At 60.0% G+C, this 22617-nt stretch overlaps 2 protein-coding genes across 2 annotated transcripts in view; both read right to left on the bottom strand.

Annotated features, from left to right (window-relative positions):
* Positions 1-1433: 1433 nt before the first annotated feature.
* Positions 1434-10433, bottom strand: NXPH4 (neurexophilin 4). The gene is made up of 2 exons (XM_047067222.1): positions 10377-10433; positions 1434-2722 (listed from the first exon to the last, which is right to left on the bottom strand). Exons 1-2 carry the CDS (start codon positions 10431-10433, stop codon positions 1868-1870), a joined length of 912 nt encoding a protein of 303 aa, XP_046923178.1. The 3' UTR covers positions 1434-1867.
* A 3683-nt stretch (positions 10434-14116) lies between these two features.
* Positions 14117-22617, bottom strand: part of LRP1 (LDL receptor related protein 1) — an 82105-nt gene continuing 73604 nt past the window's right edge. The window contains exons 72-89 of the mRNA XM_047065069.1: positions 22495-22617; positions 22011-22151; positions 21767-21901; positions 21575-21694; positions 20372-20640; positions 19643-19821; positions 18798-18904; positions 18435-18551; positions 17798-17974; positions 17511-17651; positions 17235-17408; positions 16803-16964; positions 16212-16386; positions 15919-16020; positions 15703-15767; positions 15503-15593; positions 15260-15404; positions 14117-15091 (exon numbers count right to left, since the gene is read on the bottom strand). Coding sequence (XP_046921025.1) covers positions 14951-15091; positions 15260-15404; positions 15503-15593; positions 15703-15767; positions 15919-16020; positions 16212-16386; positions 16803-16964; positions 17235-17408; positions 17511-17651; positions 17798-17974; positions 18435-18551; positions 18798-18904; positions 19643-19821; positions 20372-20640; positions 21575-21694; positions 21767-21901; positions 22011-22151; positions 22495-22617 — 2564 coding nt within the window. The 3' untranslated portion in view covers positions 14117-14950. The remainder of the gene's footprint in view (positions 15092-15259; positions 15405-15502; positions 15594-15702; positions 15768-15918; positions 16021-16211; positions 16387-16802; positions 16965-17234; positions 17409-17510; positions 17652-17797; positions 17975-18434; positions 18552-18797; positions 18905-19642; positions 19822-20371; positions 20641-21574; positions 21695-21766; positions 21902-22010; positions 22152-22494) is intronic.

The raw sequence follows: 22617 nt of genomic DNA, 5'->3' as shown, positions 1-22617 counted from the left end.
CCCACTCTAGCCTCAGGTGTTCTCAGTTCTTTCCAGCAATAGGCCTTGGGTTAGGGTTCTTCTCCTTCCTCCAATCTCTGACCCAGAATCAGCTCCCACCGCCCTCTTCCTTTCAGTTGATCTTGTGATCCTGCCATCCATCCATCCATCCATCCATCCAAAGATTTATTTTCCCCATCACCAACTTTTCATTCCCAGGCATGTCTGGGTGGGACTCACCTCTGACTCAGTTTCCCGCTGACTAGTGGGCAACTCCTTGGAGAACACTGCCTTCTCCGAGTCGGTACCTTGGCCCAGGACTCCAGGAGAAGGAAGGCAGAAGACGAGGTGTCGATAGGTGTCGTTCTGTGCCTCAGCTTGTCCGTACCCCCTCCCTAGCCCCAGTCAGGGGTCCCCAGGGGAGGGGGGCGGCTGAGCTTGAGAACTGCTAATGAAGCCGCAGCCAATTAACGCCCGGGCCAGGGTTGGGGGCGGATAAAATTAGCAGCGGCGGCGGCGGCAGAAGGGAGCTGGAGGCGGGGGTGGGGAGGGTGGGCAGCTGGCTTAAGGGGGCCTTGTTTGCAGGCGGCGAGCGGCGGCGGCGCGGCCAGGCTCTCTAAACTCGCGCCGCTCGTCCCTTCCCCCACCCCCTCGTCTCTGGCCTCCCTCCCTCAGCCGTCTGCAAACTCAGCGCCCACGAAATTAGGAAGGAAAAGGAAGATCAAGATCGATGACTCCAGATGCCGCAAACACCGTTCCCCCTCCCCCCCACCTGCCGCCTCCCGCCAGCCCCTCGGAGCTTAGCAGGTTGTCAGCGCTCTGCCTACGCTGTCCCTGCAACTCGATCCCATTTCAAGGCCTTATACCTCCTCCCCCAAGTCGTCGCCAACAGTCCGCTGGTAGTCCCCTCTCAGGTCTCACCCCCCATTCTGTCTGCTGCAGCTTCCCCTCTTTTTCGCCCACCTCTGGGAGAAAATCCCCACCTCAGTCAGGGCTCCTACCGCAAGGGTCGCCCTCATCTCCGTCCGACCTGGTCTTGGATGCCCTCCAAGGTGCCAACTCCGTCAATATTTGCCTCAGTTTCCAGAAGCCGCCCAGGGAGGAGGCCCTGGCCAGGTCTCTGCCAGACTTAGACCCACATCACCACCACCCCCTACAAAGGTCTCACACAGACGCGTATTGGATTTCACTTTATTTTGTTCCCTTTCCCGTCTGTTTTGGCGTAGAAAAAATATCACCGAGAGGAAGCAGCCGGAAAGGGGCAGGTGGAGCAGGACTGCAGGGACAGGAGGGAGATGGGCAGAGAGCAGGGGCCGAGTCGATCGCCTAGGCCCAGGAGTTCTGCTTCCGCTACCCTAATTAGGGGTGGGGGGGGAGGCGGACAGGCATACCGCTGGCAGAAGGGGTTGGGGATAGGCCGCAACTTACGAGCCTAACAGTCTTTACGTGGGGGACCGGATGGAACAGGAGGAAAAGCGCCTGGGGGTAAGACAGGGTGCGTGGAGGGTGCCAGGCCAGGCGTCAATACAGATGCGGACAAAGGGAGTGTCCAGCCCAGCGCCGGGGTATAAGGGGGGACCCGATGCAGACGTAAGGGACACTGGGACCGCCTCCAAGCCCCGCCTATTCCAGGCCTGCGCTCCTGCCCCTTCATTTTGGGAGGTGGCGGAAGGGGCTACAGCCACCTCCGCCTCGCTAGCGCTTCCCATAAGGAAAAGGAGGACCCACGCCACCTGATGGCTGATGGTCCCCGGGAAGGCTGTTCCCTTTGCCCTCAGAGTGGAAGGGGTGAATGCGGCCCCAGGAGCTGCGGGGCACGGGGAGGGGTCCCACTTAGGGAGGCCGGGATTTGGCGGGAAGCTTAGGGCCCAGGCGAGTGCGAGGCGCACTACCCAAAGTAAGGGTGCTCACTCTGGAAGTTATAGTCTGGGCACACCTTCTGTACTAGTTTGTAGTCAAAGCTGAGGAAGGAGACGAAGATGCAGATGACTTTGAAGGGCTTGGCGCAGAGCCAGGCGGCCTGGCTCTGCGTGTGCTCGGTAAAGCACACTTGCGATGGGTCGTACAGGCACGGGCGGTGCTTGCGCGCGCGGTTTGTCTTCTCATACTCCACGTGGCAGTTGAAAGCGCGTGACTCTTTGGCCCCGGGCACTCCCAGCGCGCCCCCGAATGGGGCCGCCAGCGCGCCCCCGAGGGTGCCTCCCAGCCCGGGTCCCGCGGCCGCTATCCCCAGCGGGGCCCCCAGCCTAGGCAGCACCCCCTCCAGGGCCAGCGTAGACTGCAGAGGATGGGGGGCGGGCCCCGGCAGCCAGACTCCCCCGAACTCGACACGCTTGGAGGGCGGCACAATACTGACGCTGAGGTTGCCCAGGCTAGACGAGTTGTGGCGGAAGTACACGCTGAAAGTACCGTTCACGTGGTCCACGATCTTGCCTGTCACCAGCAGCGAGAACTTGAGAGTGTGTACCCGGAAGTAGAAGTCCCCCCAGCCGAAGATCTTTTTGGCACGGGCCGCTTTGATAGACGGCTTTCTCTTCGTGCGCGGCGCAGGCAGCGCCCCAGCCCGGGCCAGTGCCCCGGTGTGATTAGCCGGCCAGGCCCAGCTCCAGGCGCCAGTAGTGCCCAGACCGTGGGATGACCTCGGCACCGGGAGCTGTTGGCCAGGGGCGCCCCCTCTGGCCGCGGCGGGGCGCAGCTCCAGGTACTGAGGCCTCCCGGACTCTGGTGTCTGAGCACTGACGACCTGTGGACAAAGAAAGAGCAGGAAAGAAAGACGCTGGGGTTGCGCCAGGCCATCCCATGGCCCTACCCCCACTAGCCCCTTTCCCCAGCCCCTGGGGAAAGCGGGTAGTCCACAGTCAGTGGTTCGGGGAGTGTGCATTGGTGCAGGCCTGCAGCCCTTTCAACCTCTGTGCTCTTGGCCAACTCACGATCCAGTCCTCAGTTTCTACATCTGTGAAATGACACTGAGAATCCTTGTATTCTCAGAAAACTCCAATGCGGGCTGAGAAATCCAAAAAGCAAAAGCTTTTTGAATAGGGAGTGGAGCCGGCTCTCCTGGCCTGGAGCCTGGTTGGTTCTGAATAATGGTGGGCCAGGGAGGAGGTGGACTCAGGCAAGCCAGGCCATGACCAATGTCAACAGTCAGCATCAAGAAAGAAGCGAAGACCTCCCAACACCTCTGCCGAGGCTAAAGCCCCCACCCAGGCCTCAGCCTCTACTCCCTGGCGGGGAGGGGCCCGGAAAACCGACTGAGCTAATAGTGGAGATCTCGGCGCTGTGGATTGAGGCTTGGGGGCTGCGTGGGCACCCGTCTCGGCCTCCAGCGCTCTTACTGTGGGGGAGGCCGCCTAGTGGTCCTTCCCTGGTCTTATAGGGGGCCGGAGGACCGCCCCTGCCCGCCCTCTCCCGACTCCGCGTGTCTCAGGTGGCGGCCGATCTGGGAGACAGCGCGAGTACAAGATGGATCGAGAGGCGGGAGCGGCCGGGCCAGGCCCGGGCCATCAATTATCTGGGGCGGGTGGGGTGGGGTGGGGGGGGTGGCCGGGAGTGAAGGAGACGTGCGAGAGCCAGAGGAAGAAATATGGAGATGCCGCTCCAGCGAGGGGAGCGGGAGGGAGAGGAGCCGTGAGTGTCAGAATGTGTCAGTCAGACTGGTAGCTGTGGCCGGTTACTGTGGCCCGTACTGCGTGTACGTCAGATTGCAGGGAGCGGGTGCTGTGTGTGTCAGCCTGGGGTGGCTGTGTTTCTGTCAGCCCCGGATGGTTATGGGTGTGTGTCTGTCTACCTGGAGTGATGGTGTGTGTGTGAGCATGTGCACGCATGCACACTCACCATGTGTCTCAACCCATGGTGATGAGGGTGTGTGTCTGCTTCAAGTGGCTGTGTGTGGTTGGGGTGTGTGTGTGTGTGTGTGTGTCCACCTGCCTATATCAGTCTGAGGAGTCTGTGTGTGTGTCTGCCTGCCTGTGGGGCTGAATGCCTGTTGTGTCAGTCCACGGTGGTTCTGTATAGATGCCTGGGTTGTAAATGTGCCTGGCTTGGCTGTGTGTGTGTCTTTCCGTGTGTTGACCTGAGTGAGGCCGTGTATCTATCCGTTTGTGTTGGCTGCGTCACTGAGACTGGTGTAGTTGTATGCCTCAGTTGACCGTGTCTGGTTCTCTGGAGGTGTCACTTTCCTACATGAGCTCCTATCATCCTCTGTCCATGTGTCGAGCTCTTTCTCAAGGGTGTGTGTCAGTGTATCCACAGTGATAGAACCGGGGTGCGGTCTGTTCCCCCCGGGGGGTGCATATGTGTGAGTTGTATATGAATGGTCCCTGGGGGGTTCCACACTGGCCTGCCCGCAGAGGTTTGGGTAGGTAAAGAGGCCTGGCAGCATGGGTGCCCCCCTCTGTTTGCACACACCCTTGTGTACACACTATGAGTCCACAAGGGACAGGAATGGCAGAGTCAAGCTGCTGGGCTAGAATCTCCACCGCCTGGTCCCCATTCCCGCAGCACTGCGATCCCGGGTTATTAATGCCGCCGCCACCCGCTCGTCATACATATTTATCGCCCCCCTCATTCCTCCTCCCGTCCATCCCTCCTCCCAGCTCAGGTGAGGGGGGCGGGGGCGGCAGGAGTGATTGACTCAGACAGACAAGCTTGAGCTGGCAGCTAACATCAGGAGGGTGGGTCTGAGAGGGGCTGTGGGAAGGGTCCCAGGCCACTGTGGGGGGAGGGGTGGCAGGCTTCCCAGGAAGTGGGCTTGGAGAGTGCATGGTGGGGCTCAGAGAGGTCTAGGAGGAGGAAATACATGAACCTTGCCTGGAAAGTCAAAGAAGGGGGGGGGGAGTCCTTTGAACTCTGACTCCTAATCTGCACACCCTTCTAGACCCAACACTGCCTTTCTAGGGGCATCCATCAATACCCAGTCACCTGCTCTTATGACCCTAAATGCTTCTGAGGAGACACCCACTCCCAGCACACCCCGGCAGCACTCATTGTCCTGCACCCAGCCCAGGACTTATCAAGGGCTGGTTCAGTCCAGCAACTCCATGAAGGCAGGGGCTGGGAGAGGGAAGGAGGTTTGGCCGGGCGGTGAGGGTGCTGGGTATCCCCCTCCCCTGATTCCAGACAAATTGCTGTCTGTGCTTCTCTGATCCTGGCAAATCCCTGGGCTTTGGGCACCCACACCCCCCACCTACTGCAGGAGACTGCCAAGATAAAGGGAAGAGTTGGGGGGTTGGCCAAAGCGACCTTGGGGGGAGCTCTGACAGGGAGGGGTGAGTCTGTGAGGAAACGAGCCGAGAAATGGGAACATGGAATAAAATAAAATAAAATCCTCCCTCTGGCTTCCTCGCTTGCACGCTCACTCTCCCTCTCTCGCTCCCTCTTTCACTGTTTTTCCATCTCTCTCCGTGACTCTTCTCCCAGTCTCTTCCTCACTCTGTCTCGAATTTTCTCCTTCCGTGATTCTGTTTTTCTCCCTGTTTCTGTCTCTTTCGGTTCTTTCCCTCTATCCTTCAGGCTGTCTGTCTCTATCTGTGGGTGGGGGAACGAACAGGGAAAGCAGGGTAAGAAAGGAGCCCCTCTTTCCTGAGATCCATGGTGGTGTCCCCCCCCCTCTATAACTGAGAGAGGGAGCAGGGTGTTGTCCGAGGAGGGGTCCCCGTCGCTCCAGAACTGGTTTAATTAAGCTAATTGGGCGCGGTGACATTTGCCGAGGGGAGAGGCTAGTCTGGCTGTCGGCCGCAGGGGGCGGAGGTGCTCAGTGGCAGGCGGGGGTGTGGGTATGGGTGGGGGGTGCGCCTCACCAGGCGCCTCCAGGCCCATGCGGGGCGGGCACCCAGCCAGGAGTGCTTTGCCCCCAAGGCAGTGAGCCCACGCAATGGAGGGGAGTTGAGGCTGCCTCTTGCTGGTGAACAAACTCCACTGTGTGTCTGTGGGGGGGCCTCTTTTGGGATGGGACCGCGGGGGAAAGGGGGGAGGTTCACGCTATCGGCCCCCCAGCCGCATTGCAGGGCGCACCTCCCCCAGGCCTCCAGACCAGTCCCTGGCTTCTCTCCGGCTGTGTAGGTCAGGCGGGGCCGCTCAGGATTCCGGACCGGGGGAAGGGAACGGCACCCTGTGGTTGGGGAAGGAACAGTGCTCCAGGCCAGGGCTGGGGAAGGGGAGGGAATAGCGTATTAAGCCTTTGCACCTAGAAAGGGACAAGAGGAGGGCACCGCAGTCAGGGCGGGGTGGAATTCACAGGGTCTGGCTGGGAACCAGGGATGGAGATGGGGGTAAGCACATTGGTGGGAGGACAGGACAGTCTGGGTTGAGAACTGAGACTGGGGTTGGGGACTCAGCAGGCACAGGTATATGGTGCAGAGATGAGGATGGAACGAGGATAGGCATGGGAACAGGGATGAAGAAGAGATCAGAAATGGTGGATAGGCATTGGGTAGAGACAGGGATGTAGATGGGATAGGAGCTAGGGGAATGAAGAGGGGCAGAGAATGCAATGGGAACCAAAATGGGGATGGGGAGGACAAGGATGGTGGATGAGGGATGGGCACTGGGAAAGAGAAACAGGATTGAGAGTGGGGTAGGACCTGGGAGATGGGGATGGGGAGCAATTGGGGGTGGGAACAGGAATGGGTAATGGTTATTGGGCAGAGAGAGACAGGGATGCTGAGGGATGCAGAGACCCAGGAGATGGGGATGGCAAATTGTAAATGGGGACTGGAATGGGCAATGGGGGACAAGGAAGGAGATGGGAGACAGGGACGGAGCCACGAGCTGAGGACCAGGTATGGGGGACAAGTCAAAGGAAAAGGCAGACGATGGGCAGGATTAGACTATCGGAGGGGGCCAGGCAGGTGGAAGCGAAGATACCTCCTTCCAGACCCTACTATAGCGTGAGGGGGCGGGGACCGCTGGTGGGGCGGGCTCTGCCCTTGGGCTGGGCGCCCCCTCCCCCTCAGCCCCGCCTGCCCGCCTGCTCGAGGCCTGCAGCGCAAGGCTCACCGTTATCTGAATTTTGATTTTATTTTATTTTATTTTATTTCCCTGCTTCCTAGAGCCGGCGCGGTCCCCCCGGGAACGGCCGCCCCCCGCCCCCCGCCCCGCGCCTCACTTTATTATTGCAATAAATGTGCCTATAAAGGCGCGGGCTCCGGGGCGCGGTGGGGGGGGGGGGTGGGAGCCGCGGAGCGGGGATGTAATTTCCCGAAGCCGGAGCCGGAGGGGGAGTGGGCGGGGTGGAGGTGGAGGAGGGGCAGGAGAGGGAGAGGGGGAGACTCGCCAATTTCTAGCGCTCAAGACAGCACTCCCTGTTCCCCATTTCCACCCCATAGCTGGATTCCACCCTAAGCCCGGCGACTAACCACTGCACCCAGCAGTGCTTGAGCCCTGCCCCATGACCCTGTCCTCTCTCTAGTATCCTGTCCCCTTCCTGGCCCCCAATCATGTGGAGTTGCAGGGATCTGTTCAAAGTTCCCGTCTCCTTGACAATGACTTCATCTCTGAGCCCTGAGATGCCCCCTCCACCTACCTGGTCTCTTTCAAGGTTTATCTTGCCCCTTCCCAATGACCCCACCTCTGACCCCAGTGACCCTTCATTACCATATTTCTGTCCCCCAATTACCTCACCTCTTCCCTAGTCACTCAGTCCTGGATCTCCAACTCCTCCCCCACCCCAATCCCATGACCCTGTAAATTCTCCTTTCCAATGGGTACCTCTCTTATACATGCAGGATCTGGCCCAAGGGAGCTGTCACAGCGCCCTCCTTCTCCTGTGCCCCTGGCCCAGCTGCGGCCCGGATTACCCCCAAATCCCCACCAAAGCTCTGGGCCCTAGTCTACGCGGCACGTGCCTAAGTGGCCCAGCCAGAGATTAGCTGAGGGGCTGGAGAGGGGTACAGAGGCAGGAGGGAGTGGCTAGATGCAGGGCTGGGGCTGGCCGGCTCTGAGAGGCTCGCTGGGGCCTAATCCTTCCCTGAGGCAGGATAGAGCTGGAAGGTCCCAAAGGGTCCCACCCCTGCCCTCCCCCAGCTAATTAGTAATTAGTGATTAGTGATTAGTGACTATTGATCGCCTGCTGCTTCTCCCAGTAGGCAGCCGCTTTGGCAAGGGGTGGGGAAGACGGAGACAGAGAGGGAGAGGAGTCAGAGACCATATCAGAAAGATCCGGAGGAAGGTCTGGCCAAGAGGCCACAGACCCAGGGGCAACGGAAGCCCAGAGTCCTGGGTCCAGGAGGAGGGGCAAGTGACAGGGGTCAGGTGGTGCCAAAGACAGTGGGGTTATCATTGGACAATTAGGGTTTCCCAAAGAGCTACCTTGTAAACTGTCCCCCACCAGCCTCTTGCCGTGTCAACATACTCCCATCTCTGGCACTGAGACAGCCCTGAGTGCACACACACATAAGCCACACTCAGATATATGAACACACCCTGAGGCTCACAATCCCATACCCACACTCAAATGCACTCAGGACCACAAGCATACAGACACTCACAAACCCCAGAGACTTACATATGGGCAACACATGTACCCCGGCACACAGATGCACTGGAGACCCACCTTGGGGTACTCACAAGTGCACACAAGCACACACAGGTACTCAGACACACAAACACTTCTCTGCACACATCCTGCCCCACAATTACACGTATTTACACACCCACAGTCTTTACACACATGTAAACACTGATTCTCACAGCACACAAGCTGGACTAAATGGCAGATACACTCTCCCCCACTGACTCCAACACGGAGGCCCACAGCTGCAGCTCACACACACTCAGACAGATCCCCATCGCTCACATCCTCATGCTTACTCTCCTTCAAGTCTTCACCAGATGTTTCATTCCCCTTCAGGGGGCAAAGGAAATTAAACCAGATCTGTCCACAGGGGAGTTTATTTGATAGGGAGAGTGGAGAGGAGAATGGGCGCGGAAGTACAAAGGAGGGGCAGGGGAGTAGCATCCTTACCTCCTCTCCCCCAGGCCTTCACGTATACGGGTGGGTTGTGGGGCCCAGGCCCCATCCTGCAGTAGTGGATAAGGGCAGAGCTGGGCAGCAAGTCCAAAAGAAGCTCCTGCCAGTGGAAGCAGGTTTTGTGGAGGGGGCCCCTCTGCCCACCTTCCAGCCCCTCAAGGTCACCAGACGTGTTTGGGAGAGGCAGGGAGCTCGGTCACCAGCTTCACCTGGGCAGCCCCTACCCTGCTGGAGTGGCTGAGTTTGATTTGGCTAAGCAGGTGGGGTCCAAATGTTGGCAGGGGAAGGGGGGGGGACTACATCCCTTCCAGATTCTGTAGGGGCTGGAGCAAGGGTGCAGGAGTAGGGGTTTAGGAAGCTACCTGCCTGCCCTCAAACTAGGTAGGTACAGTTAGGGTGCAGGAACCAGAAAAGTCTCGGACAAGGAGGCAATGGAAGGAAGCAGGCTCCAGGTCCGAGGCCCCCATTGTGGGACACACAGCAGGGCACAGAGAGCTGCGCGGTGAAGCAGGCGCTTGCACTCACCCCTTCAAAGCCAACACCACACACCGTAGCAGCTTACACATGCACCCTGGACCCCAGCACTAGACACCCAAGCCTTGCTGCCCCAAGACACATGCATGCACACAGGTGCACACGCTGACCCACCCAGTCCACACCAGCACATATGAGCACACTGTGTTCGTGAGTTGAAGCCTCCAAGTTGGGAGGGAGCAGATCAAATCTGGGCCTCCTTAGCCTCTGTGTCCTCACCCCAGAGACTCAGGGAAAAGAGGCAGCCTAGGGATGTGGGGGCAAGGGGAGGACACCAAGAGAGACTCCCCTTCCAGACAGCCCCCACCCCCATCATCTGGGCGCGCGCGAGGGGTGTGTCTGTGAGGTTTGTGCAGGGGAGAAGGTGTCTCCGCGGGAAATGTGATGGGAGATCGTAGCCAAGTTCGGCCGTATCTGTGTGCGCGCGTGTGTTCGGGCCGCGGATGCTCGGAACACAGTGCCCACCTGGCATTGTGACAAGTGCAGAGAGGAGAAACGGAAAGGCAGGGTGGAGGAGTGGAAGGACAGACAGCGAGGAAGGCGAGCGAGGTTGGCGCGGAAAGACGGCAAGGCTGACACCCTGCTGGCTTGTCTGTCTGTCTCGCACTCCCGCTCAGTCTGGCGCACTCGCGGGTCGGGCTTCGTCCCCTCCCCCGCCTTGCCTGAAGCCAGATCCGAGTCGGGCCTCCACCCCGGCACCCGCCCCCAACCCTCAGCCAACTTGGATTGGGAGAGCGCGTGTCCTGGATCAGGGAGTCTGTCTGTCCGCTTCCCCCACGCCGCGCAAAGTTGGGACGCTCCGCGCTGGGGGCGGGGCGGGCGCAGTGAGCCCCTCGCACTCTGGGACCTTCGCGTCCCGGACCCGGCGCTCCCACTCCAGCCCTGCTGCCCTTACCTGCCTCAGGAGCCACGGGCCAAAGAGCAAGAGAAGCCATTCCGGGAGCAGCCGCATCTTCCCAGGCGGCCAGGCGGGGGGCGGACGGGACGGGTCCCGGGCAGGCCGGAGCCGGGCCTGGGGGGCGAGGGGCCCCGGGCTGGCGCGCCGTGGGGTGGCTGCCGGAGCGGCGGGAGCAGGCGGCGCGGCCCGCGGACTGAGCGAGAGGAGCGGAGCTCGGCGCTGGGGGCGGGGCGCGGGCGGGGGAGAAAGTTGGGTCGGACTCGAGCGGGCGGGGGGGCGGGGCTCCGCGTCGCTCCAATCCCGGCCGCGCCCCGCGCGCCCCCTCCCGCCCAGCTGGGGGCACCGAAGGTGACTTTCACCCCGACACGCCCCGGACACGCCCCCAGCCCAGGTGCGAAGCGCAGAGGGTTGCGGGACCTAGGGATGGTGTACGGGAGAGGCTAGGTCTGTGCACCGATGAGGAATGGGGCAGGGCGTGGGGCTCGAGGCTCTGGGACCGTGTCCCCGAAGGGGTGCACGGCGGAGCAGGAGCCCTGGAAGACCAGGGTCCCTCGGTGCTGCGGGCCCCTTTTATGCTCCGGGCTAAGGTGGGTCCGGGGCAGGAGCAGGTCAGGGGCCGAGGTGAGGGCGGGCGGGGCCTCGGGGCGGCTGGGGCCGCGCGGCGCTGACGGGGATGGATGGGCGCCCCGCGGCTCATTCGGCCCGGAGATGAGAATCATTGATCACGGACGGAAACCCCATCACGTCTGTCAATAGGGCTGACAAACGGCGCCCGCCGCCCCCACTCCCGCCCCCAAGGCACCTCCGCGATCTCCAGACCCCTCTGCAGGACCGGCCGTTCACTTTTGCCCCTCTCCCCTCACTGCTGACCCCCGCGCGTCCCAGAGCGTCCCTGCATGGGGGTTGGGCAGGAAGTCCCCTCAGCGTCGCCTGCCCAGCCTCTTGGTGCAATCTCCATCCCTTCCCTTCCACTGTCCCATCTTTCACCATCAGCTCCTCTCTATCCTTGTCTCCTTCCTCCTCTGTCTCTGTCCTTGTCTCTGTCCCCAGCCCCAGCCTTGTCTCTGTCCCTATCCTCTTGGCTGTTTCTTCATAGGCTCCCTCCTCCCCCTAGTCTCGCTCTCTTCCCTGCCCAGGGAGTCTTCAGCTGTCAGCTGTTGCTATGCACTGAGGCTGTGGCTGAGGTTGTGGTATGACCGACACCTAGACAGTGTGAGATAGGGACAAGCAGAGAGATAGACAGACGCATATCCTGAGACATCAACACACCCCCAGGCATGCACGCAGATGCATTCACAGGGGCAGGCCACACCACGGAGGTGAGCACAGAGGCAGAGTGAAACACATTCACACAGAGACCAGCACGCACACGCAGACAGGTGCTCACCTAGAGGCACACTGACACACACAGATGGACACTCAGTTTACACACACACAGGAGCACACACAGAGAGGTAAATGCACACTTGCACCAAGAGACAGGCATACCCAGCCAGGTACTCAGGCCCCATCCCCCTTCCTCGCCCTGGCAGAGAGGCAAACGTCCACAGACAGAGATGGACACACACACAGGTGTATGCTGGCACTGGCAGTCCAAAAGACAAGCCCAGGCACATACAAAGAGATACTCAGATACAAGGATGTGACAGACACCAGAAAAGGATCCGTGATGCTGAGAAGATGAGGCAAACACAGAGACAGCCAGAGAGACAGCCAGAAGCCAGGAGGCAGGAACCCGGGTGCAGAAGGGGCAGAGAGTAGAGAGGCTGGAAGAGGCAGGAATGGCCAGGCCCAAGGCCCCAAGGCTTCAGAATCCCGGGCCCAAGTGCCAAGCACAGGGGTTGCCGTGAGGAGGTACATGGGGGCAGTGGGCACCCCCAGGCCTAAGGTACCAAGGGTAGCAGCCCATCACTAAGGTCCTGATCTTCTGGAGTCCTGACCCACCTCATCTCTTTTCCTTTTGCTAGTCTCAGGTCACCCTCTTCTGTCTCCAGCTACACACACACACACACACACACACACACACACATCCCGACACCCCCCCCCCCGCTCCCATCTCTGAGTCTTTGCCTCTGCCCCTGTATCTCTCCATCTCCATATCTCTGTCTCTCATTCTGTCTGTATCAGCCTCTGCCCCTGGTTCTGCCCCTGTCTCTTCTCCATCTCTGTCTCAGACCCCTCTGCTGTCCTTGCCAGGTGAGGAGTTCGAGGACTGCCTCCTAGTAGACACCCTCCTGGCTGGTCCTGGTGGGCAGAGGGAGGAAGCTGACTGGAGGGGCTTGCGTTCCAAGCCGCAGCTGGGGGCCCCTCTTGCTCGGCCCAGGATCTTGAGGCGACAGGCAGAGAATCAGTGGCTCCCCGGGGGCGCCAGATGCACGGCTGGCAGAGGGAGGGAGCGAGGGGGTGGGGCTGGTGGTGGTGGTGGGGGGAGCCGGCAGGCGCTGAGGGAGGGAGGGGAGCCGGCTGGCTGAGGGTGGAGGGGGTGTGGCATAATAGCCCGAGGGAAGGAAGTGAGAGGCTAGGCTCCGGTCCGCCTGCAGGTGCATAATTAGTGTTGGGGAGGGGGCTGTGCTGGGCTTAAGGGTGAGCGGCGCTGCAGGAGTGCCTACGCCACCTGGTGGACAGAGGAGGCCACAAGCCTCCCTAAGCGATCAACAAGGACGCCCCTTTTCCCCAGCAGGGTCGCTCTTCCCTGGGGCTCTGGGATGCTCCAGAGACAGTGGAGGATCTCAGAACTGGCTGAGAGGATGAAGCCGGAGGCGAAATCCCAGGACCAAGAGGGAAGGGGAGGGTTCTTATTTCTAGAGGTGCCTAGACCCATAGCTTCCTTAAAAAAGGAATAAGCTGAGGAAGTTGAACCAGGGAGGGTGGCAGAAAGAAAGGTAGTGCCCTTCTTTGGGTGTTGGGTAATGGTTCTTCAGCTGCTTGCAAATGCCCTCCCTGAGCTCACATTTGCTGTAAAGGGGAGAGTGGTGCTGTAACTCTCAGTCTCCAACACTGTAGAGCCGCGTGACTTTCTGCAAGAGGTTCCCCTCCCCCGGCAAGGGTTTGAGGTAGACTTGGGACCCCTTTGACTGTAGCAGTCCTTTCCTGTCAACCCCTGGGATGTCACAATGATTGGTGAGCTGAATCTGTTGGTGGCCAGTGAAGCCTGGCAAACTGGTCTTCCCAGCTCTCCTTCAGTCCAGCCGGCCGCCTCCCCCTCCTCCTGGATCTAGGGTTCTACTCTTGGCATCTGATTAATTAGACTCTGTGAGGATGTTTGCGCTTCAGCAGCAAACTCAGGCACAGAGAGCTGTGTGGGACCACCCTGAAGGATCAGAAAGCCCTTGACAACCCCACTGTGTTCAGTTCTTACAGTGGGATTTCTCACTGTGGGAGATAGTTTTGGGTAGGGCTGGTGGTGCCCTGTAAGCGACAATGCAGAGAAACGGATTTGGAGTTACTGTCCTAGAGCCACAGGGAATACAAGATCCAGAAAGGTGAAGTCACTGGCCCAAGGTCACACAGCCAGGAGAAGCAGATCTTCCTCATCAAGTCCATGCCACCCCCTTCCCCTGCCAGCCAGATGGAGAGGGAGGCAGCTCAGGGAGAAGGGCACTTCTCAAGACCAGACTCTCCAGTCCTGCCTCCAGCACAGAGCACGTCTCCCTCTGGTGGCCGAAGCAGGCAAGCACAGCCCAGCTCCCAGAGTCTGACACTCATAGGTAGACACAAATGGCTTTTTTCTTTCTTTCTTTTTTTTTTTTTTACAATTTTATTTATAACAATATCTGTGTTATTTAGTTGTAAAGGAATTCAGCAAAAATTATTAAAACGTTCATGTCCCCAAAGCGGGGCTGCCCGCTTACCCTTTCTTGGTGTGCCCCACTTCCTCCTCATCCCCAGGGGAGGGAGGAGGAGGCTGGGGGACTGTTTACCAAAGAAAGTCTCCAGCCCTGGGAGCCACGGTGGGGGCACTGGAGAGAGGGAGGGCCTGTCTGGGAAGGGTGTTGAGCATGGCCATCTCAGGTGCCCCTAGAGTTGGGGGCTGGAGCATCGAATGGCATCCCCCAAGAACTAAAAAATTCCATCCTTTCCTTGCTACTTCAGCCAGAGCCAAATCTTCCAGACAGGGGCAGCAAAGGACTCTCCCTCCACAGAACTGGCCCTCAGAGAGCTGGGAGGGATAAGATGGGGGTGGGGCGAGAGAGGGGAGAGCCTTGACAAAGTGTCTTGAACAGGGAGGGGGGCAGCACCACCAGCTCTCCCAGTGGGGGTGCATTTTGGTGGAAGGTGGGAGGTGGGTACCTGTGAGCCACAGGAGCCCCCAGAGTCCTCCCTGCCCCCCTCCCTGAAGGCAGCATGAGGGGGGTGCTGAGGAGCAGGCAGGAAGGAGGAGAACGGAGAGAGATAATACTGTGCTCGCTTGCTCACTTGCTCACTCACATATAAAAAGTAATTCCTTCATTTTTACATTTATACACCCCGGCAGGGCCGAGGAGGGGCTGGCTGGGCAGGAGGGGGCTCGTTGAAGGACTTCTCTGGCAGGGGGCAGGAGGCTCTCTGGGCTGAGTCCAGTGGTCAGGGCCCTATGCCAAGGGGTCCCCTATCTCGTCCTCAGGACCCCGGCCCAGGAGTTCTCGCTTCTCGTCCGTGCTGGCCAGGGAGTGGCGGCTGCCGTGGCCACCCATGTAGAGTGTGGCATACACAGGGTTGGTGAAGTTGGTGGGCTGCAAGGTGACAGAGGGTTCAGGTGGGGCGCAGGGGATGGGATCTGTGGCCCAGGCGCCCTACCTCCCCCGCCTCCATTCCATCATCCGACTCCGTACCCTCAGTCACCCCACCCACAGCCTCTTGTCCCTGCCCTGGAAGCCTCCTCCTCTGTCCTCCCAGCTCACCTTGTCAGGGTCCAGTGCAAAGTCAGCATCCAGTAGGCCCCCTACGTCGTCAGGCTCCCCGCCTTCATACATCTTATACGTGGGGTTCCCAATCTCCACATTCATGGCCCCATTGGTCATCCGCTGGTGCTGGAAGCCCTTAGCCCTGGAGGAGGCAGGATTATAAGGGGGCAGGGATTATAGGAGGGCAAGGTTAGGGTGATAAATGAATAGCCAGAATTTTCCACACTCTCCACAACTCACCCTCGGACTCGCCGCTTGTACCAGAAAACCACTCCGGCTACCAGAAGCACCAGCAGCAACAACAGCAGAGGGATGAGGATAGAGGCCATATCTGGAGGGGAGGAGGTGGGAAATTGAGTCAGAGAGGCTCAGGGAAGTGAGGCCCAAATACCCCTGCTCCAGGTCCCTGAAGCTCTGTCTCCCCGTCCCCTGCCACCTACGTCCAGGCTGCTGCTGGCTGACCACCTGCTCCTCACACCGGGGCCCCGCCATGTGGGGTGGGCACCTGTAGACGGGAGGGGCAGAGCTGAGTAGGCATGACCTCCAAAGTCATGGCTGCCAGGGGACTGGGAGGGGCCACAGGGTCCTGAGTGTCCCGCTCAGATTTGGGGAGGGGGAGATGGTCTAGGTCTTAGAAAGGCTCAGGTCCAACTCACTGGCACTCAGGCATCATTTTGCTGTTCATGGTACAGGAACCACCATTGCTGCAGTGGCCAACACAGGTCAGACAGCTGGGGGCCACCCGGCCATCAGAGCAGCTGCAGGAAGGAATGACAGGCTGGGTGGACTGGGAGGGGGTGTCTGAGGTGCTGAGGAAGGGGTGGGGCTGGGAGGGGGTGTCAGAAGTGCTAAGGAAGGGGCAGGGCAGGGGGGGGCAGGCCAGGGAGCATGAGGCCGGGGCAGGGCAGGGTCAAGGCCGGGCAGAACCGTGGGGGCAGGCCCCACTCACTTGCAGGTGACGTCCCCACTCTGCTTGTTGACCACACAGGCTCCGTCCAGACAGCGGCTGCACTTGTTTACCTCGCACCTCGGCCCCTCGAAGTAGGCAGTGCAGCGGCACTGCCGGGAGCCATCGGCGGCCATCTGGCACGTGCCAAAGTTCTCACAGTAGCTGGAGCACTGCCCTGTGGTTGGGGGGTGGGAGAGGAGGTGCCTCAAGCCCCACCCTCATGAGGGTCCTCCACAGGTGGTGGGTGGGGGGAGCCAGACACTAAGGGGACTCCTAGGTCTTTTAGGTGACTCTCACCTCCTCCTGAGCCCCCTGCTGCCCCCCTCCCCCGTCACAGGTTTAGAGTATAAGGACATCCCCAAATAGCCTGGCAGGGCACTGCTTTCGCTTGAATAATCCTGATGCCAGAGGGCTCACCACCTTGGGAGAAGTGTGCTGACACCTCTACAGGGATGGGGGGGATCACCTAGAGACTGCTTGAGCTGTGAATGGCCTCCCTCCCCAGAATCTGCCTCTTGACCATCACCCTTGGCTCTAGGTCCCCGAGCTCCCGTCATCCCCTCCCTTGGGGCCCAAGGATGGCTCACTCACGGTACTGGCAGCGGTCACCCAGGAAGCCAGGTAGGCATCGGCACTGGGGCTGGTTGCCCTGGTTGACGGTGCAGGTGCTGTTGTTGGCACAGTAGCCCGCACACACCTGCTGGGTGCATTTGGGGCCCGTGAAGCCTGTGGGGCAGCGGCACGTGGGCATGCCTGGCGGGAGAGGATGTGTGAGCGGGACCGTGGCCCACCCAGGCGCCGGCCCCACTGGAGGGGACCAGGGCTGGGAGGCCCGGGTGGAAGGCACGCAGCAGAGGAACGGGGGCACTGGGGCTGTGGGCTGCGGGCAGGAGGGGAGACAGAGGGGGAGCAGGGTGGGACAGGGTCTGGGGATCCACCCCAGGCGGAACCAGTGGGCTGAGAGGCGGGAGGCTGGGGCTGAGGAGCCGGGTGCAGTCTTGGCGGGAGAACTGAAGGCCGTACCAGAGGGGGAGGCAGCGCAGGTGCCCCCGTTGCGACAGTACTCCCAGCACTGGTCCAGCTCACACTTGTCGCCTGTGTATCGGGGCTGGCAGCGGCACTTGGGCTGCCTCCGTGCATTGAGGAAGCAGCTGCCGCCATTGAAGCACTGCAGGTTACAGGTTCCGGGTCGAGGAGCTGCGGGAAGGACCATCAGGGCACAGAGCCAGGGGAAGAGGGGAACTCAGGGAAGAAGGTCCCGGGGCAGAGGGTGGGGACCTGGGAGGGACACAAGCATACCATCTGGTGGTGGCGTGGGCGAGGGCACGGCCACACAGGTGCCATTGTCCAGCCGCTTCCCGTTGGGACAGGTGCAGACGGGCCCGCTGGGGCTCAGCAGGCAGAGCCACTCACACTTCTTGCGGTCACAGGGGTTGGTCACTGCAGGTGTGGGCGGGGGTGGGAGGATGCTGAGCCTCGTGGACCCAGAATGTCCCTGCCACAATGCCCAGGACCTGAGGCTACAGCCTGGAGACTCTGCCCCCAGGCCTTCCCGGGCCCAGACTGGGCTGTCCCCCTGTGCCTACCTTCAGGCTGTTTGTGTTGGTGGTACAGGACCACATCGGAGGCGTGGCTCAGGCCCCCTGTCAGGTTGATCAAGGGGCTGTGTCCAAACTTATGAATCTTGAAGACACGATTATTAATGTAGGTGACGCCATAGATGTAATCCTCAAAGACGTCGATGCTGAAGGGGTGACTTAGGCCTGGGGGAGGAGGTAGACTCAGAGGGGACTCAGGCCCTGGTCACTCTCCAGGACACCTGGGCTCCTGTGGCACCTCAAACTCAACACATCCCAAACAAAACTCCCCCCAACCTGTTCCACCTCTTGTGGCCACTATTGGCAAAAGGTCCCATCGGCCCTAGACTTCTGCGGTCAGGAAGGACTTCTGTTCCCTCTCCCCACATCTACTAAGCTCCTCCTGCCACCTCTGTTGCTTCCATGCAACTCAATGTCACTGGTAGAATGAATGAATGGGCAAGTGGGCCAGAGGGTGCAGGGCTGGTACACAGGGAGTCCAGTGGGGGTAGGCCTGGAAGGCACTGTAGGACTGTTGGGGGCCAGGATGAGGAGGATGACAGGTGCTGGGTGAGGCCTTTGGACTCAGTGGGGAGGACAAGGGGCCCGAGGGCAGTGCTGGCTGAGGCTGCTCTAGGATGCTGACCTCGTTTGCTGTCAGCAGCCACGATGGGGTCCGTGCCATTGAGCCGGATGCTGCCGATGACTGAGAGCTTGGCATCTGCCCAGTACAGCCTTTCATTGTGATAATCCACAGCCAGGCCTGAGGGGAGGCAGAGAGCACTGTGAAGGCCCAGCCTCTGCCACCCCAGGCTCGAGGAAAAGCAGAAGTGTCTCCATGTTTGGGACAGCTCTACCCTGTTCCCATGACCACTCCCAGTCACTTCTAGAAAAAGCCTCCATAACTCATTGCCCATCCCAGTCCAAGCCCCTTCTCCTCCAAGCTTTAACGTGACCTCAGGCTCAGCAAACCCACCCCTCCCACACCCCTTGCCCCGCCTCCACGGACCTGTAGGCCATTGGATGTTGTCCTGTACCAGTGTCTCCCGAAGGGTCCCGTCCATTGCTGCCGTTTCAATTTTGGGGTGATTCCCCCAGTCTGACCAGTACATGGTGCTGGGGAAGGAGAAGAATTGAGCATGGGTAGGACCTGAGGGCTGCCAGAGCAGGCTGAGCGAGATGGGCCACCAGGTTGTGGCTTGGGCATAGGGACTGCTGGGTATTGGGAGGAGAGTGTTCTGTCTACCTCCTCCAGAGAGAACGAGGGGAGTCAGGTCCCTGATCAGGTTAAGGATCTTTTACTCTAAAACTACAAGGTGTTGGGGCGCCTGGGTGGCGCAGTCGGTTGAGCGTCTGACTTCAGCCAGGTCACGATCTCGCGGTCCGGGAGTTCGAGCCCCGCGTCAGGCTCTGGGCTGATGGCTCGGAGCCTGGAGCCTGTTTCCGATTCTGTGTCTCCCTCTCTCTCTGCCCCTCCCCCGTTCATGCTCTGTCTCTGTCCCAAAAATAAATAAACGTTGAAAAAAAAATTAAAAAAAAAATAAAATAAAACTACAAGGTGCCAATCCAGAGACATCAAAGTGGGCAGAGCTGCCCCCTGGAGCAAACAAGCAGCCCAAACTTGGCTGCACATGATGGCCAGGCAAGTGGAGGGCAGGCCCCTGCCTGAGCAGGCCAGCTGGGGATTCTGGGCAAAGGCGGCACCGGGGAGCACCAAAGATGGAGGTGGCCTGAAGGCCCAAGGGCTGGAGGAGGACTCCGACCCCAGGGTGGTCTGGAAGGGGAGGGACGCACCTGGGGATGCTGGGCTGCCCCAGAGGCTTCCCTGGCCCTCCCCCCGGGACCCCCGCATACCCTCTCAGTGGGTCCACCACAATGGCGTGCGGCTCGTCGATCATGCCCGAGATGAGCGTCTTGCGGTTCTCGCCCTTCATTTGCGCCACCTCGATCACATCTCGGCCTGAGTCAGTCCAGTACACGTTCCCGGCCACCCAGTCGACGGCGATGCCCCGTGGCATCTTGAGCCCTGAGATCTGAATGGGGGAGGGTGATAATGTCAGGGGCTACCACCTTTTGTCTTCCTGCCCATTATCCCCACCTGCACTTGCCAGCTCGTCCCTGTTAAAAAGTCATCCCAGATCAGGAGCCGGTTCTCTGATTTCGAAGAGGTTCAATGGACGCTTACGTTATGGGCCATACCTAGAGCTTTCACATGTTTTGCTGGATGAGATATTATTACCTCGCTCTACTGAGGAACAAAGGCCCAAAGAGGTCAAATAGGTGGCTGAGACTGACACAGTGGATGGCGGTGACAATCAGGAACTGAACGTGGCTCTGATGCTGAAGGCCAGTGTGTCCATCGTACCCTGCCACCTTGGGCTGCAATGTGGCAGAGCCAGCTACTGATAATTCTCATTGCTCTGTCCACCTGTCGTGCCCACAACATAATCCCCAATGCCTTTGCCCGTCAGTCTCACCCTTTGCCCCCTTCCACTGTCCTTTTCAAACCCTGCTCTGAACTCTCTGCTCTTTGCAGTCTTCCCATCCAATCTGTGGAGATCCCATCCCGGGTGGGGTGCTCACATTGAGGTGGGTGACACCCCGGTCAATCTGTCGCCGGTGGCGGTTGGAAGTGGTGGGAGGTGCGGCAGGTGGCAGGCTGCGGTAAGAGATGGTGCCTGTGTGCCAGTTGGTCCAATAGACACGGCCAGCCTTGACATGGACATCCATGGCATCAATGCGGACACTCTCGTCACCCTGGAAGGCCTGCTCATAAGCCGAATGGGGGTGACTGGGGAACAGGCTGCGGATCTCGTTGTCATCGGCGATGTATAGGACCTGATACTCAGAGCCTGGAGGGGCAAAAGTCCCGGTGTCAGGTGCAGGAGAAAGGCAGAAAAAGGCAGGGGCAGGAGGCCAGGGCTGCGGGATGCCAGGCCTGGTGCCGGGATGTACTCCCTCCTCTCCTTCCCTGAGCTGGTCCAATAGGACCCGCTCCTCCAGGAAATCTTCTCTGCCTCTCCAGCCTCAGGGACTTCTGTCTCCTCATTGTCACTGGCTGGCATCACCACACTGTGCTACATGCTGTCTGATATATGCCCGTGGGCACACATGCATGTGGGGGTGTGTGTGCACTGGCACGGAGGGGTGTAGGCACGCACTGGCACGTGAGTGCACCTGGACGTGCGTGGTGGGGCTGTGTATTCATACATACCCTCGTGTGCACATGGATGTGTGTGCACGGGTGTTTGGGGGTGTCTGTACACAGGCAGGTGCAGGTGTGCGTCAGAGCATATACACGTTCCCACCCCCCCCCCCAAAAGGTGAATGAGATGATAGTTGTGTTAACTCAATGAAGGGAAACCTTTCACCAGGTGTACATGCATCAAATCATCACCTGTTCACATTAAATATCTGACAGTTTTGTTAATTATATCTCAATGAAGCTGAAAATAAGAAGCAAAGGGGCTAGCTACAACGTGATTATGTGGTGATGCGTGTCTGTGTGCTCTCCTCCTGGGAGTGGCGGGTGAAGAGGCACATGTGGGATATGGGTATGTTGCCCCCACCCCGGACTTCTCCAGATGAACCAGCTCCCCAACCAGCACCCCGTGCACTGATGCCAGCCTCTGTGCTGCTGGCAGCTGGGCCCGTGGGTCTGGGCTCCTGCGCCTGGGCATGGGTGTGCCAAGGGGAGCACGTCCATCCACGTTAGCCCCATTTACACTCTGGTGTTGCATAGCCCCACCCACTCTTTCTGTCCTCTTCCGGCTGGTAGGCTGGTACCTTCGGCCTTGCAGGTGTTGTGAGTCTTCATGAAGTTGCGGGCGCAGCTGCAGAGGTGGCCACCCTTGGTGTTGTTGCAGAGCTGCGAGCAGGTGCCGAAGCGCAGGCACTCATTGATGTCTGAGGGTTACAGGGGAGGGTCATGGAGAGTCCCGGGTTTCTTCCCGCCCCCTCTGAGTCCCGCCTTCTTACCTTGGCATCCGGGCTGGCCTGGCACAGTGTGGAAACCCGAGCGGCAGGCGCAGTAGGCGGCTTTCTCGGTGCGCACACAGCGTGCCTCATCCCCGCAGATGCTGGCGTTGGTGGCGCAGCTGGTCAGCTTGGGGTCTGTGGGGGACAGAGTGGGCCCTCTCTCCTGAGCCACCTGGGCTTGGGCCTGGGTTCTCTGGCCCTCCGCAGGCCCCCCGCCGCCAGCTCCTTAGCACACAGGGCTCACCGATGCTGCAGTCCTCCTCATCAGAGCCGTCCCCGCAGTCATCGAACATGTTGCAGCGCAGCGAGGAGGACAGGCAGCGCTGGTTCCGGCACAGAAACTCCTTCTTGTCTTTGCAGTGGGGGGTCTGGGCCGTGGGGGGCTCTGGGGAAGGTGGGGGCTTCAGATCTGGATATTCACCACCCCGGGGCCTCCTCCCACAGCCCCCCTCTCCCCCAGCCCCCTCCCAACCCCCCACCCCCCCCCCACTCTGTCCGGGGCTGTTTGTCAAGCTTCAGGGGATGCTCCACCTCAAGACCTAGGGCACTGGGCAGCCTCCCTGCCTTCCTCAGAAGCCTCTCTCTCCCAAGGAAGGGCCCCCAGACTCCCCACAATGGATACTACTCCCCCCCCACCGAGTTTCCACCTGGCCCGCCGCCACCCACTGTGCAGTACCCAAACTATCACCCCCGCCCCATCAGGCTGCTTCCACCGGCCCCCTGCTCACCACAGTCCTCCTCATCAGTCCCATCCCCGCAGTTGTCGGTGCCATCGCATTGGCGCCCGATCCACAGGCAGACGCGGTCGTTCTTGCAACGGAAGGGCCGGTTAGGAGGGCACACAAACCTGG

Source organism: Lynx rufus, unplaced genomic scaffold, assembly GCF_022079265.1.
Source record: "Lynx rufus isolate CCGP_SWC_20201006 ecotype Redwood Valley unplaced genomic scaffold, mLynRuf1.p SCAF_7, whole genome shotgun sequence".
In the NCBI taxonomy this organism is placed as follows: Eukaryota; Metazoa; Chordata; class Mammalia; order Carnivora; family Felidae; genus Lynx; species Lynx rufus.
The sequence above is the reverse complement of the archived record's forward strand: the minus strand, read 5'-3'. Positions and strand labels throughout refer to the sequence as shown.